At 34.1% G+C, this 17,739-nt stretch overlaps 1 protein-coding gene across 1 annotated transcript in view; it reads right to left on the bottom strand.

Moving 5' to 3' along the window:
* The window catches only part of EIF3E (eukaryotic translation initiation factor 3 subunit E), a 45,039-nt gene extending 28,834 nt beyond the window's left edge, over window positions 1-16,205 (bottom strand). The window contains exons 1-7 of the mRNA XM_039853921.1: window positions 16,022-16,205; window positions 11,389-11,503; window positions 9,777-9,894; window positions 7,140-7,182; window positions 5,966-6,070; window positions 1,904-2,029; window positions 1,114-1,238 (exon numbers count right to left, since the gene is read on the bottom strand). Coding sequence (XP_039709855.1) covers window positions 1,114-1,238; window positions 1,904-2,029; window positions 5,966-6,070; window positions 7,140-7,182; window positions 9,777-9,894; window positions 11,389-11,503; window positions 16,022-16,111 — 722 coding nt within the window. The 5' untranslated portion in view covers window positions 16,112-16,205. The remainder of the gene's footprint in view (window positions 1-1,113; window positions 1,239-1,903; window positions 2,030-5,965; window positions 6,071-7,139; window positions 7,183-9,776; window positions 9,895-11,388; window positions 11,504-16,021) is intronic.
* Between the last annotated feature and the right edge of the window lie 1,534 nt (window positions 16,206-17,739).

Here is a 17,739-nt window from a genome sequence, read left to right as displayed (position 1 = left end):
TTTGTCTGTATTATTACTAGTAACTTAATTTCTCTTAAATTCAAAGTCCTGTTGGTTATGATAACAACTCTTCAGAACAAATATTTTAGAGTCCTAAAAATTTTACTAAAATGAGCATTTAAAGAACAAGTTTATTAACACGACTCAGTTTAGATTATACCTCATCAACTTATGCAAAAACATTACCAGAGAGTATTACCTTATTTTCAAGACTCTAAAGTTATAAAAACAATTTGTTCAATCTTCATTGATATTTTAAATTAGAAAGGTACTATATCATCTATCATCTAAGCATATGTACCGGTTATAAGAGCTAATACTGCCGCTGTACTCCGTAAAGCTTAGATCTAAGAATCCTAGAATAGAAAATTTCAAATTTAAAGATCCAGATTTTTAGAGTGCTATGAATAAACTAGCATTTATCTAAGGAGAACCACTAAAATACTAAAGAATCTGAAAAACGATCTGGTTATTTGATAAAACCAGATATTTAGCCTGAAAGGAGAATATGGAAATATTATCCTCATATCTAAAGTGTTATCATAAAGCAGTCTTGTTTTCTGTTGTTCCAAGCAAATAAGAAATAACAGAAAGAATAATTCAGAGGCACTGATCTCAACTGAAAGAATGGTTTTAAAAATGATTTCTAGCTACTAATAAAGCAGTCAATTTCTTATCACCAAAAGCTGGATGATCAAGCAAAGATGGTATAAAAGAGATTCTTCTGGGATGTATATAATCCTTCCAAATAACATGGCCTAATGCCTTAATTCTAAAGCTTTAATGTATAGTGCATTACCTGGGATCTTGTTAAAATGACTATTCTGATTTAGGTCCCCTAGGGTAAGGCTTGAGAGTCTTCATGATACTTATGCTGTTGGCCCAGGGACCACACTTAAATAGCACTTTAAAGGGCTTAGAGTACACTTTTATCAAATAATTTACTTGAGTTACATGTAAGCTTTTTCAATTAACAAGCACATATACCACATGAAGAGGGAAAAAATGGATGACAACAAATTCAAATGTTAGAGAGAAGTAGATTTTTAAGTTTTAAAAAACCCATATAATTTCATATAATTAAAGCCAAAATTATATAGTGAAATAACTTACTGTGGCTGGTAAAGGAAGAGATCGATAATGTTATCACGCCCTTTGGGGTGGTTGAAGAAAACAAAGAGAGACCAGTGAATGAGCCATGTTCGTTGCTGAAGAGACTGAAGTGGAGAACTGACAGACTAAAGGGTTAAAAAAATGCACACATAGGAAATATTAATATAAGAGAAAGAGGATAGGAATAAACACTGCTTTCCTTAGAATTTAGTTAAAAATGAGAACCTTCTAAGGCACTAGGGTCATTATGATCAAAGCCCTATGTCCTAGACTTTATCTACTCTGCACAATCCCAACATTCAAAATTTCTGTGCTCTCAAGAGAGAGATTTAATAATGCCCATTTTTATAAAGACTAAATTATACTTATTTCAGAAAACATTTAGCAAGAAATGAACTAAACACTCCATAAGTAGTAGTTTTACCAGACATTAATTGCAGAAGAAAACTGTCATCTACAGAGGGCTTTCAATAATAGATGGCACTGACAGTATTGTGACATTTTCACTGATAAAAAAGTGCAGAATAGTTGTAATAAAAACAAAAACTTGAGTTCTTTTCTCTATGAGACAAAAGAAGTTTGACAGCTTCCTTCAAGCAAATTCAGTGAAACTAGCCAACCCATTAACCCACTATGACTTTTATGTCAGGTCAACAAAAGCTATCTGAACATTTTAGTTTTTCTTCTTCTTCTTCTTCTTTTTTTTTTAAGTACACAGTGTTTTCCTTATTAGAAAGTATGAAGAACACATAGAAATTTCAGAGAATCACCCTAAAAAAGTTTAACTCACATTATTATCTATGGTCTCTTTTAACCGCGTAAGGTCTTCCATGGCTGCATCCCAATTCTGCATTAAAATTTCAGAGGCCAGTTTTCCCCAGAGTGAACTCAAAGCATTTCTATCTGTTGCTGGAACCTGTTTAAGATATAATTAATTATATTCTAAATATTCTGTAAGAAAAGAAGATTTCAGACTACTATAAGTTGTTTACACTACAGAGACCATAATAGTATCTAATTCAGATCCTGCCTACAACTGAGATTTTTCGTCTGATAGCAATAATTAACTCAAATGCACTGAATAACATTTAGCAAATTCTAAGAACATGTGAAAAACAGAGATTAAATTTGTAAATTAAATTTTGAAACATATCCATAAAACCAATGGTTATTATTATTACAATGTATGTCCACAAAAAAACTTGTATACAAATATCCATGACAACTCTATTTGTAACAGACAAAAACAAAGTAATCCAAATGTTCAAAACACCTGAATCCATAAACAAAGTATATTATATTCATATACTCATAGAATAGAATACTACTTAGCAATAAAAAGAATCAAACTTCTGATACACATAACAACATGAATGAATCTCAAAAATGTGCTCATCGAAATAAGCCAGGCACAACTTACATATTCTTAAATGAAATTCTAGAACAGGTAAAATATTCTTATAGAAGAACAGATCAATGGGTAAATCAAGATAAGGTATGACTGCAAACAGGCACATGGGGTCACTCTGGGGTAACAGAAATGTTCTTTATCTTGATTTGGTGGTGTGTGCATTTGTCAAAACTCACTGAAATTAAAAATTGATTTATAAAAATCAATAAAATCTTTGTTCAAATTATAAAGGATAAAATGTTTGATCCTTACAAAAGAATCTGAGTATTAAAATATTTTATCGAAACTGAGATGCCACCAATTTTAAGATACACTCATTTTATCTAAAACAAAAATCACAATCAATTCAAGACATCTCAATTTCAGATGTTAAAATGTGGTAATCTGAGAATCAATATGAATTGACATCTTTTATACTGACGTTATCAAACTGAGTAAATCAGATCCAAAATTTCAGTAAATATCTTATAGGTTCCAAAATTCATCATTACTCAAGCTTTCTTGAGTCAAAGAAAAGTACCTTTAAATCAAATGGCATGTACTTAATAGTAGATAAACTTCAAATTCTGAGTGGAAAAATAATCTACAAAAAAGATGATCAATAGTCCTAGGACCTTAAAGTCACTTTTATTTCAAATAGCTATTGGATGAGGGGAGGGGTTATATTTTGGAGCCAGACCAAAGGCCACAGTTTCGGCAGATTTTTAACAAAATAGTTAAAATGTAGTGTTAATAACTTTTCTAAAAAAGTTAAAATTCCTACCAAGTCTGCTTCACCATGTCATTTCAAGTTAATGCGTTTCTTAGAGCATAAATCAAAGAAGTTTCACATCCAAATAGGGTGCATCTAAACAGTCCTTTATGTATTCTAAAAGCCATCAAGTCTTTTTAAAATAAAGGCAGATTCAAGGGTTACATAGCTTTAATTTATACAACACTGACCTATAATAAGTCACCCAGAGAGTCAAATTCTAATCTCAGATCATAGTTACAATGGTTCTTTCATAGCTTATGTTTCCCTAACCATAGATTTAAAAGAATAACCAATCACCAGAAAAGAATTTAGAAATGAAAAAAAAGGCTATTGCAAAAAAATAAGTAAAATTAAAAAATAAGCAAAACTTTGACAGTATTCATCCCAAATCCAAAACACAATTTTTATCTTTGCTATTAAAAAATCTGAAACAAATATATAGATGTTATAGTACTGCATATCCTCAACCAAAAGAAAAAGAGAAGTAATCTATACTTTTTTTAAAACTTAGCTTTGTTAGCCTCTATCAATATACTAACAGGAAATAACCAACTCTCACCTAACTCAACTGTCTTGTGGCACAAGATAGGGCAAAAATTTTTAAATGAATAGCACACAATTTCTAAGCACTATCCAATGACTATATGTTGACTGCTTTTAAATGTAAAATATTAATTTTGTGTTCATATCATGGTATTCACTTAATCAAATACTACTTCAGTCCCAGCACAAGATTTTTCAGAAAATGTTAACAGCTTAAAACTAACCCAAGATCTTCATATTTTAAAATGTAAACATAAAAACTCCCAAACTTTTAAATATATACCTATCACTTATAGAAATTTTCACTTAATTATAAAATTATACTATAAAAACATAATACTATTAAAACTAGAATACATTATGTGTTAGGATAAAAGCTTTTTGTAGCAGCACAGCAAATTTTTTAATCCCCTAAAGGTTCTTGCGCACTACTCTGGCTCAAGTCCATGTCATTACAGTTGGCTCTTCATACTAACCTGCTTTCAAGGGTGGATATGCTAGAAGAGTTTCAATATCTGGATTTCCAGCAGTTACCTTAAGTTTCCATGTCTTAGCAAAATGGCACATTCACTCACTGACCAGCAACAATAAATTTACTGTGCTAGAACTCTAACATGACACTAAATCTTCATTCTCAAAATTCACTCCCAGCATTAACAAATGATATGAATAACCAGCTCTTTTCATGTACCTGTAATCATATCAGGCTTCTGATTTTACAATCCTGGTTTAAGCTGTTTACATTTCCAAAGTAATCAACTTTTGCTCTCCTAAATCCTTCATAATAGTCAAAGTAAAACTGATGGAATTTTCTGATAAGTCACTACAAGTTTAGCATCAATGATTACCTTCAATGCACTTGCAAGCTAACCACAGCTAATCTGTAAATTAAGAATTTGCTTACAAATAGGAGCAAGAAAAAATTTTTCCCCCCAAATCATTCTTAGAAATAAACTGGAAATGTTTATTTCTTTGAAGAATGGTAGTTTTAAAAAATGAAGTTATCTAAGTATTTTTTATAAGTTTACGAATTACCAGAATTAATAACACCAGTTTCATTCCACAACCACCACCACCAAAAAACCCAAAATTTAATTTCCAAGAAAACTATCAAAATAGCAGACGTAAATCTTTTCTTTGTGGCATGTGGGGCTAAAAGAAAAAAGGCACCGGAAAATAGATGAAAGAAATAAATTCTTCCAAGGTCGGAAGACATAAAGTTCCTGTCTTAAGAGGTCATTTCCCAATTTCTAGGATTCACTAGAGAAATGAGAGACTTAGGTACTAGTTTACTAACCCAAAGTGCATAACAAATTATAATTTCTCAAATGAATGGTTAGTTAAAACCAGGGCATTTTGATAACTCTAGAAGGTATTTATTAATACAATTACATAAACGGAAGGCAGAGGGAGAAAGAAATCTGTCAATTTGAAGGCATAATTTTTTCTTTAGCTTCACACAAGTTCTTTTTCTCTAACAAAAGCACTGAATCTAGAAACTTGTCAAATAGACAAATGAAGATAACAGGGCATGTTATGATTAGGAATTTGCTCTAATAGTACCATTTAAAGCAATCTACCCCCTACATAATAAAAAGCCATTAATTAAGCTTTATATTCTAACAGCTAAAGACATAAAAATGGAAAAGTTACTATTAAGGCATAAAATCTTTTCAAATATCATTTCCACAGTTGTTTATAACAAGTTGAGGGAATACATATAGCATTAAAAATTGAACTTTGAATTCATTATCTAGAATAATAAATAATAAATTAAATTATCCAGGAATAGATTTATTCAATAAATATTTATTAATTCCTCACAATGTACCACTCACTATGCTGTACAGTAGTATTTCAACAAATTCATTCCATGATGTAATTGTGCTAATGCTAAAATCATACAATCAGACATAAAACAACAAATTAGTGGTTTCCACTTTAGGGAATTTCAATAACAAGTTCAATCTCCTTCCAAATTTTGAGGCTCCGATATAAGGTTTCCTGTATCAACCTGGCTTTTGTTGGAGAAAGTTTTTCTCCTTTTACCAATGGCTGTTGAAAATAATAGGCTCGAATCTATAGACATGTTCTGAGGATCCAAAAGACTCTTACAAGGGAGGACAAAGAAAAAAATTACTTACCAATACTCTAAAGAAGTAAAGATATTCTGCTGCTCCAGAGTAATTTCCACATTCGTATTGGAATTTTGCATACCTGTAGAGTGTATCTAAATATTCTTGCCTAAACTAAAATAAAGAGAGAAGGCTGAAGTTCTTTTGAGTTTTAAAATTCAACCCATTTACCCTTTAAATGCTCTCAGAAGTCAATTCTTTCAAAGTATCCCAAAAGTTGCCACCAATAGTAAATACCACAATCTCGGAGAACCACATAACCCTTGAAACATTCATTAGGAATTGGTGAATTTAACATTCACAGTGATGGCCTCAAAGAGTTATGAATTGTAATGATACCTACTATGTTACAATACAAACCTGAATCGCTATTGAAGTTTTGATGTGAATCCTTTAGCTGGTGACTGATCTTCAATGACTACCGATTATATGGATCACCCTGTTAGGTCTGGTGATTTTGTACAAATAATATGCATTGTAAACTGTCCTCTGTGAAAACTGGTCCCAAAATATGCCAACTCTTAAGAGTTGATGCAAGCAAAGTGAAAGTGAAGAAACCTAAGAGAAGGGCTCCCAACCAGATCATTAACAAATCCACTAAGCATGAAAAGCAGAAAAAGTAATGTGCACAGTCCTCAGCAAGCTTCTTGTTACAGTAATTGTTAAATGAGACAAAACTTGAATGCAAGTTAAAGTAATTGCATGCAAAGCCTCACACTTTGAGTTTAAATAAGAGAAAGGAAATTGGAAGATGGTCAGAAAAGCCTATAACATTCCTTTATTTGTGAATTTGGGGATTTATGAAGGCCTTGATAAAATCAAGGGCTACTGTATTCCACAAGGCAGCCAAAATACTAATTCTATTGCTCAAGGCATTTCTAATTCAAATTAAGTTGTCTTTACTTACTTGTTAAACCACCACAAATATAAAATGCTAATGACTATCTGATTATTCTGGAAAAAATAAATCAAAAGTTTTGAGACTTTCTGTTATCTAAAGATAAGTATATTATTTTCCTATCAGCACGAATTTTTAAAAACAAAAGTTTCAAAACTTACTAGCTATTATATTTAATATATTAATTTAGAAATTATATTCTTGTCAAGCCAGGAACCTATCTATACAGCACTATTCTTTAATTATCTTTAAAACAACTAAAAAAAATTTAAAGACATCACTTACACCATGCTTGTCCGCCAGGTAGTCAAACAACATCCGACCATCCCTTAATAATAAAAATACAAAAATTATTGCACTTTATGTCCAAAACAGACAAAATAAGCATATCCAACTTCTAACGTCTTAACCATGTAAAGCCATTTTAAATATCTTTGTACCTAAACACTAGAATATAGGATCTCCATAATGAAATAAATGACATTACATGTTTTGAACAACAAATAGGAACTCAGGAATTGCAGACTTTAAAATTCATTTTCAGGTTTCTTTAATCCTAACTGAAAATCATGTGTTCTGTTTTATCACATCATTTTAGGTAAGGCCTTTAAAAGTTTTGTTTTTGAAGTTTTTTAAATAAAACTAAAACATTACTTTTTACAGTGAGGTCAATAGTCTACGTAGGTGGTAACCTACTAAGAATGGTACAGATGGTCCCAGACTTAAGATAGTTTAACTTAGGACTTTTCGACTTTCGGTGGTGCAAAAATGGTATGCACTTTGAATTTTGATCTATTCTTGGGCTAGAGTATGTGGTGTGATACTGTCTCATTATGCTGGGGAGCAGCAGAGAGCCACAGCTCCCAGTTAGCCATGTGATCACATGAGTAAACAACTGACATGCTACAGTGTATCCATTGTGTTAGATGATTTCACTCAACTGTAGGCTAATGCAAGTACCCTGAACACAATTAAGGTATGTTAGGCAAAACTATAATGTTCAGGAAAGTTAGGTGTATTATTACATGCATTTTGACTTATATTTTCAACTTACAATGCATTTATGAGGACATAATCCCATCATAAGTCAAGGAGTATCTGTATTTGTGCTCTTGAGGGTACATTTTCAATAAATAATATATTCTTAGTATAGATTGGAATAAATGTACTGTATAAACTAGAATTAATGCTATATATAAATTTTGTCCTCCTCACAAATTTGTTAATATTTTTCACAAATTTTTTCACAAAATAAAGGTCTGGCAAATTAACGAAAACAATAAATCATGCCTAACTTACATGATACCTATGCTATATGCCCTATATAATTATTGTCCATACATTTTCTGATGCTTCTCATGAGAAGGAATATTGTAGATGTCTTTCAGGAACATAATTTTACTTGAAGATTTACTGAGTAGATATCACTAAAATTAACATGTGTATAATACTGAATATGAAACGTGCATGAAATTTTAACATAAAAAGATTTCAAAAAAACTTAAACACTTGCTGTGGAGCATAGTGAGTAACTTTGTGTTACATTCCTCACACCCCTTAGGCATATGGCTGATGAGATAGTTCTGGAAAAGGATGAGAAGTACAACACTGTATGTTCAATAAAATTTAAAAGTGGGGAGAGGTTACTACTTTGAAAATAAGTAATTTATAATAATTCATAGCCTAATCCCATTACCTCCCAGCGTTTAAGCGACTAGTCTAAATTTAGAATTTAAATCCTAAATTTTCTGTTGTACCCTAACTTCTGGGTTATTCAGCTATACCTCTGTGGACACTTACATGTGACTTTAAAGTCTATAATTACTCCTTATAAGTATATACAAGTAGTTTTGTATAATATACTCACAGATAGTTATATATATAGATATATATTATATATGATAGCTTTACAAAATATATCTATCTCTTCTGTGTATGTGTATATATCTGTGTGTATATATATATAATATCATATAGTACAGTACAGTATATGTTATAATATAGTAGTAGTGTAGTATTTGCTGCTTTTCTAAAAAAATATCTGGTAACACTTTCCCAAACCACAAACAAAAACTCGGACTCAATCTCTCTAACAATCTGACTTGATCATATATCATAAGATACAACAGGGCAAAATTGTCAGCAATTCCTCAAGTGAACACATTGGTAGCTAAGTTCACCACAATGGCAATATTCGATTTTAGTAGATTTTATTTTTAAACATTTCTAGTAATCTCAAGAGCTTCAATTAGTGATATATATTAAGTCAGAGTAAGACAACACGGTTTCTTTGGAAACCAAACAATAAGTCTATTTCTAGCTAAGGGGAAGTTAGGAATAAAATAACCTTATCAGCTCTACACTACTCTCCTTGGGCTGGGCATCAAGGCTGGAAGGATATGAGAGAATGTAGCAAACTGATAAAGTAAGCTCAGGTTTTCCTTACAGCTAGCAACCCATGCGCGCTAGGTTACTGCCCAGGCACAGTCATTTCTCAACCTCAGTACCACCATCATTTCGGGTTGAATCATTTTGCGGGGGAGGTGGGGTACGGGGTGGTTAGGGTATTGTCTGATGTACTGTATGTAGGATGTTTACCAGCAACCCTGGCCTCTCCTTATTCGGTGCCACTCTCACCCCTCAGGTTGTGACAACCAAAAATAGCTCTAGAGACTGCCAAATGTCCACTGGCAAGGTCAGAAGGAGGCAGAACTGATGCAGCAGAACTGGATTTGGGTAAATGGTAAAGAAGTTCTACAAAGTATTTAGTATTAACATTTATTATTAAGGACTTCCTGGCCCCGATACAGTAAGAATAAATGAAAATAAACAAATAGAAAAAGGACTCATTTAAAGTTTTAATTAACATTTTTATTAATCCAGAAAAGAGAATATTTAGAATTCAAATTAAGGAGAGTTTACCTGGTTGACTGCATTTGCCTTGTAGTTTCTGGATCCTCAAACATCTTCACAATTGGTTCTGTTTCAGCCTGAAGCTGTTTCAGCTGTGCGACAACTGTGGTTCTTTTTTCTCTCAAAGCTAATTAAAAATGCAAAGGAGTACTACAATGTTAAACTATACTGCTTCTCATGAAAATGTCTCTGGAAATTTTTCATTTAATTTAAATTGTGCACATATGTATTTACCCCTAATACATTCATATGCCAGTAAAAATCAACTCAGTAACTCCCCCAGGTCATATTTCTTCTTTCTAGCACTGCAAAGGCATGTAAAGAAAGAGGGAATCCTCTTCTTTAAGAGAAACTGGGGAATATACAAATACAGTCTGGGGTAAAGGAGAGAGGGAAAGGAGGGAGGCCTGTTAAGGAAACAATGATCTAATTCTACAGTTCAGAGACTTCATTCCCAGTGTTTTTATATTTGTTCTCAATGAATTCTCTTAGGTGAGTACTATCCCAGAGTTTCTGATCAGAGGTTCAGAGGAGTTTGCACATTTTTACTACAGGTTTTCAACTAAGTTAAATGGAATTTAAATCCAGTCAATAATCTCTTTTCACTATAATGTAGTTCTGTAAGTTCTCAAACCCAATTCTGTTGTTTCTTTCTACTGCCTCATAATCAGAGAATATTCACACATAACCTACCTTGCTTGCATGTTTTAAAGTTTCAATAAGATAGTTTACTTTATCATCACGAACTAAAATTTAAAAAGCTAATATTATTACAGGTAACTGTGATATAAGTCAAAAGATGATTATGGTTAATGTAATAATTCTCCATTATTTATCACAAAGTATACACTAGAACAGTGTTTCTCAAACACAGAAGGGGAACTGTGATTTAATTTTGAGAAATGTCAATTTAAACAAAGTAAATTGTATTTCCCTACTGAAAGAGTTCTTTGAATCTCTTAAAATACTATGTGCGTAGAAGAAATGATATAGTATTTTCCAAACTTATAGGACCACCTTTTATTTTTTTAAGGAACATCTATTACCACAGAAAACAAGAATTTGGAAAACACTATACCACACCAAAGTTGTTCTCCAATTTGAGTGTTGGGCCTCAGCCAACAGTTTCTGATTAAGTAAGATCTGGGGTACAGCCTGAGAATTTGCATTTCTAACAAGCTCTCCCAGGTGAACTGGTGATGCTGGAACTGAGGATCATACTTTCGAAGAGCATGGCTGTATACCCAGGTGCTTCAAAATGAAAAATAAACCTCTACAGCACACAAGAGGGTAACTGAAAAAGTTAGCAAGCCAAAAAACTGCCATATACTCAGATAATTCTAACGTAACAATCTGATTCATAAGCATAACTTTGATGATATATACTATAAACTGAAGGTATGTGAAGACCATGTTTTAAAGTAATTTCACACCTTTTACAGTGAAACAATAACATGCTTTAGAAAGCCTATAACTTTAATATCATCTTCATCCAAAAAACTTTTAAATCATTCAAATAATTATTAAGACTTTTGGCTAAAGCTCTTCTACCAATCACAACATTTTAATACACACATCCTCAGTTCACAAAACAAGCTTCAGTTCTGATGACAAAACTTACCATGAGGAATATCATCGGAATAAAGGTTTTTGTATACATCCATAGCAAAGTCTACCATGTTGGTATCACTAAGAAGATCCAATTTCCCTTGTAATAATTCTTTTTCATTATATATCTGCAAGAGAAAATTATTTTCTAATAAATATACTGAAGTTCCCCAAAACAAACTGAAATACTATTTTTTAAAATAAAATACTTCATACTATTAATTCACCTTTTTGTAAGAAGGCAAACAGTCAACCTACAGAGACATAGAATATTTTGTTTACATAATAATTTTAATATGAAGGCGACTACACACTGCAATGCCATTCTCACCTACTTCTGATTTATTATCTTACTTTAATGTGACCCTACAATCCACCTTTTATCCTTCCTAGAACAAGACTGTGCATAAATAACCACACCAACTCCTCTGGTAAACACACATAGTTGTCTCCTCTCCACATCCAGGTAATTAGAAATCAACTCATAAATTTTTTTACCATTTTAGTATCTCTACATGCACATGACCCCTACCTAGCCTCTCCTTTACCCCCACATATTTCCTCATTAAACAGTTACAATTCTTTACAATGCCTCCCCATCCACACGACTAAAATATAAGTAGAACCCATTCTCTTAGTCAACCATGTCATATCAGATTTTTGCTTTGTAAAGAGTTCAAGAAATATAATTTAACCCATAGTACAGGGAACAAATAAGCAAACTCACATAAACATGAAGTGTATTGAGCAATATTTAAGAATTCTATACAACAGTATTCAGGGAGCTAGTAACTGAAAGGAAGGAAATTTTTAATTAGCTGGTCATCAACATAAGCCTTCAACAAAAGAAAAGGTTTTTGTACTTAAGTTTGCCAACGAAAAAAATTCAGGAAGATTCCACATTTGTGAAAAGAACACACAAAGGTGGTCAAATGGTATGGCCACGAAATCAAAACCGAATCTTCTAAACTACATAAAGAACTCCAACAAAATAGTTAAGACAATCCAAATGAAAACGGCTAAAAGACTTTAATAGGCATGTGACAAGAGTGTAACCAAATGGCCAACACATATCCGAAAAGGTTCTAGACCTCATTAATCATAAAGGAAATGCAAATTAAAATCACACTAAAAACTAAAAACTATTGACATTTCCATTATTGGTGTAGATAGATACAGAGTAACTGAACATTCATTCTGCTGGAAGGAGTACAACCACTTTGGAAAGCTGTTTTAATCTTCTAAAGTTAAACATATATTTTGATTCAGCAATTCTGCTGCTAGGTACCCAAGAGGTAAAGAGTAAATATTTTTGACCTTGTAAGCCAAGAAGCAAAAAATCAAGGATAGTATATACATAAGTACCATAAGAAACAAATATCTACACTTTTCTTTTTGAAATATAGATCTACTAATGAGAACAATGAAATTCTTTTTGAGCAGGAATTATTTTACTTCATTGGGGCACAAAATTTGTGTTCTATAATTGAAAATGTCTGCCAACATTCGTTTGTTAAAATTTATTTTTAGCTTACAGACCACACAAAATAGGCACAGAGTGCTGTATTTGGTTCAGGGGCTATAGTTTCCCAACCTCTAGTCTATTAACCTCTTGAAAATGCCTACTTTTTAACAGATTAAAAATTTTCTTCTGGCATCTCTTCCTGTGACCCTCCACAAATCCTACACCCCATACTGGTGATTCTCTAAAAATTCAACCCTTAAAATTCCTTTATCCTGCAAATTACAACTTTCATCCAATACCTCATCTCTTAAGACTTCCAACTTAAATTCATGCCCTCTTCCACCATTATCATTAAAATGCTTCATCTCATCATACCCTCTGCTTTTCCAATTTTTTTTATCACCCTTTTTGGCTGTAACTTTCTACATAAATTTGGCTATCGTTTTTAGCTATTTCAAAGATTTTCTCTTTAGCAGAATCACTGATTCCATTAATTTTCTTCTAATACAATTCAATGTCAATCTCTAGCTCTGGGAAAATAGTCACCTATTTTTTTTTATGTTTGGCTGTTTCAAAACTAGGCAAGATATAGTTAACACCATTTGTGTTTTTCTGTTAATCGACAATCTTTTATTAATCTTTAAGTATTTATCTGCAAGCCTACCTCCAAACATTTCTACCCCACCCCAGTAACCTTCCACTGTCCTCTTTCTGAGAATGACCGTCATTAGTACTATAAATGTATAATTTCCAATCTCAGTTGAGCCCTCCACACTTACCAATCCTTGTACTTGTCTTTGGTTGGTTTCCTCAAGTCACCATTTCCAGTCTTTACCTCACTCCTGTAAACCTGCTATTGGTTCTCTCTCTTCCCTCTCATATAGAATGGCCTAGCCTCCTAGTAGAAAATATTTGGGAGTATTTACTCTGTCCCAGAAAGCTAAGTGCTTTATATTCATCATCTCATGTAAACTCCACGAGGTTGGAGGCAGTACCAACATTTTATGCAGGAGAAAAAGCCTAGTGAAGATGAGAAAGAAAATGCCCTCAAGTACACAGAGGTATCAAATGACAGAGCCAGGATCCTAATCCTAGTAGGAATCCAGCGCCTAGGTTCCTAAACACTACCTTGCCTTCCACATCACAAGAGAATAAAGAACAGGACACATGAATATGTATTTATTTACTCATTTATTAATCTTTAAAAGCCTTTATGCCAGACGCAAATTTTATGTGCTGAGAACACAGCAAAGAACAAAACAAAGTTCCTGCTCTCATGGAGCTTATATTCTACAATAAAGTATAAATATATCTAATTGTTGCCCTCATGTATCATGATCACTGACTCTCCTAACCACGCAGCCTTCAAAACTCAAAACCTCTCTTCCTCAAAGTCCTTTTGCTCACTGAATAGTCTCCTCAATTTTAACAGCACTCTGCCAGTATTTCTCTGACTTAATTTTTGCCTTATAATTGTAGGCATGTATCTTCTCTAAAGAATAAGTTTTTAGGAGTGAGATATCTGGGTTTTATCATGGATTTATCACAAGCCTATTGGAGCCCTATACCTAGTAATTGTTAAGTAAATATTCCAGCATGTCTGCCTTCCCCTTGGTGTATTATGGCCATTTTACCACCATTCTTTCCAAGGAGGTCTTGGGTACAGTTATTCTCCTATGATTCTCAGCTGTCATTCATAGTTTTGGTCTTGCCCTATGAAGCACTAATTTACACTTACATATTCCTCCTTGTATCTGTCTTGAAAAACGAAAGTGTAAATAACACATTACAAAAAATATGAAGTTTGGTTAGTTTAGAAGCATTCTACAATAGCTGGTAAAGGATTTCATAATATTGTATTTCTCTATTCCTTGATCTGTGGTGAATTACCCTTATCCAGATAAGAAAACAGAAGGCGACCTGGCTATTATATTCAAGCTCTAAAACATAGGTGCAAGCACATCTTATGTAAAGAAAAACCATGGCAAAAACAACATATCCTTTCAAAATAAAGTTTTGTATTGGTAAGACATCCTTGAACATTTATTGAAAATGACCTTTGCTGTTCCCTAACATCAACGACTTGAGTTGTCTATACGTTTAGAAAAGGATGTATGAATTTATCTAATAAACCGTAACCGCCAGGAAGACTTGAAAAGTTATCTGAACAACTTAATGTTTATTTGTAGGGCTTTTTTGTTCTATAGCTGTTGGGAACATAAAATCTATTCTCCAAATCTACTGGGTATCCTAAGTAGACCTATGTTGTAATCTGCTTCCAGAATAGAATTCATTTATCATTCCTGACCAATATTCTATTCTCTTCATTACAGTAATAGTACTTTATTATAATTATTAAAATGCACCAAATTTCCCAATAAACTCAAAGTATAACTTAAGCTCAATATTTCAAAACTCTTAGGACTGAGATGAGACATTTTTAAAACGAGGTACCAGAACCACATAGTACTTGTTAAAGATAGCTCAAATAGCTAAATGAACTTTAACGACCAATTCAATATATATATACAACTGGAAAACAACTTTTAGGTTAAAATTTTGTTGGGTTGTTTTGCTTTATTTTCCGGGAGGGATGGGAGTCCCCGTCACCATCCGACAAAACATGTTACGCTTATAGGAAGTGGCCACTTATCGAAAGACCAGGAAAACACAATGCAAAGAACTCACGACTTTATGGAAATTAAAAGTGCTACATATTTCAATTAAGTGTAAGAAAATTATTCCAAACCATCCGGCAGGCCAAGCACACCCTTCCCACAGTTTCAGAAAGAACGATAAAAATCTCTAAACCTCCCAATTTGCTTTTAGAAGCCGGCCTGAAGCAAGGTTCAAGCATGACCACAGCGAAGCCAACAGCGAGGAGTCAACTTCCTAAAGGAACTGACGCGGGAGTCCCTTGGGCACTGGCACCTCCAAAAGTGAAGCTTAGACCGCATTCTCCCGTGTTTCACCTGTCACCTCACCCCTCCTCAGGGCCAAATTCCGCGGTACCAACCGACTCCTATGACTCTAAGCTACCAGTAGGTCCCTCCTGTCCAACCCAGGACCAAACTCGCGGCTGCTCACACGTGTCAGGCCGCGGGATACCGCCACGGCCTTTCGGCCTTGCCCCGCATCGCACGCGCTCCCACAACTTCCTCGCGTTCAAAGCCCCGCTCACCTCCTTTACGGAGAGAAACTCAAGCAACGGAAAGACTAAATGCCGATCCAGAAAGTGCGCGATGCGAGTAGTCAAGTCGTACTCGGCCATCTTGTCAAGGAAAAGGAGAGTCTTTGCTCACTAAAACTTTATTGATAGCGCCGACAAAGGGACAGACAGGCCCCGTAGCGCATGCGCAGTGGTTGAACTCGTCCAAGGAAAGGGGCGGGGTTCAGGCCGTAGTGCTCGGACAACAGTGGCGCACGCGCGGGACCTCTCAGACGCTGGACTGCTCTGGAACTGAGCCGTGTGGTGGGCACATTTCTTGTTTGCAGGTTTGTCGGTGTCGTGAGATCCGTTCCGTAAATAAACATTGAAAACTCAGATTGATTGCTGATGCAATGTCGATTGCATTGGGATACGGCAGAGGACAGGATAATGAAGCCCGTGCGCTCCGGGAAGTTACATGCAAGGAGAAATAAGCGCTTTCATTTGGCATTCAGTAATAATTTTGTAAATATTTGTTAAATTGTTTCTAGACAGTAAATAAGTAAAATAATTTCAGATTATAGCAAGAGCCATAACTTAGTTTGGGGTGGTCGGGTTGGGCCTTTTGAAGCAGGGTAGTTAGAGAAAAATTAGATGGGAATTAGATGGGTAACAATTTAGCTGAGAGTTGTAGTAAGAGAAGAAGGTGACCAAAATTAGAGCCTAGGTGAAAACATGCCTGGTGGAAGGTACAGCAAAAACAAAGGCCCTGAAACAGGAAAGGACTTGGTGTATTTCAAAAAACAATATTCTGTGTGACTGGAAAGTGAGGTTAAAGACTTGAGAAGGGTCCTATAATGATTAAGGTAATGTGGATTTTATAATAAATGCCCTGAAATCTCCTTTGCTAGTTCCTTCTCATCTTTCAGGACTATTCATTTTGGAATGCCTTGAGGTCTTGGACCTCCTCTCTATCAGGCCAATGCCTTAAGTGATATTGTTCAACTTAATGACTTTAAATGGATTCTACATGTTGACAGCTCCCAAATTATAGCCCCAACACAGACTATCAGTTAACTGCAGATTCAAATATATCCAATTGCCTACCCAACATCTCAACATTATCATGTCCAAAAACAGACTCTCACGTGTAACTTGTCAAAACCTGTCCTTTTGCACTCTTCTTCAGCTCAGTGAATACCATCTTCATCTGTCCACTTGCTCAGACCCCAAACCTTGGAGTCATGCTTGCCTTTTCTCTTTCTCTTACACTCTACATTGAATCCACAACAAATCCTTTGGTTTTAATCTTTAAAGCATATTCAGATCCAATCAGTTCTAACTATCTCCAAAGTTAATCCCTAGTCCAAACCATCTTCATCTCTTGCTTTGATTTTTGGAATAGCCACTTCACTAATCACCTTGCTTTCTCTCCGTGTGGTCTATTCTATATTCAGCAGCCAGAGTGACTTTTAAAAGTCAAATTATGCTCAAAACCCTCCGGGCCTTCTTATCTCACTCAGAGTAAAAGTTATGTCTTATAATGGCATAAAAAGCCCTAGATCTTCTAGATCCATTATCTCTCTGACTTCATCTTCTCCATCTCTTTTTCTTTCTCACTCTCCTCCCAGCACTAAGCGACTACTAATCTGCTTCCTTCTGTGTAGATTTCCCTACTCAAGACTCTCATGTGAATGAAGTCATATAATATGTGGCCTTCTGTGTCTGATTTTTTTCACTTAATATTTTCA

Source organism: Pteropus medius, unplaced genomic scaffold (assembly GCF_902729225.1).
Source record: "Pteropus medius unplaced genomic scaffold, Ma_sr-lr_union100, whole genome shotgun sequence".
NCBI lineage: Eukaryota > Metazoa > Chordata > Mammalia > Chiroptera > Pteropodidae > Pteropus > Pteropus medius.
This window is presented reverse-complemented; position numbering and strand designations above follow the sequence as displayed.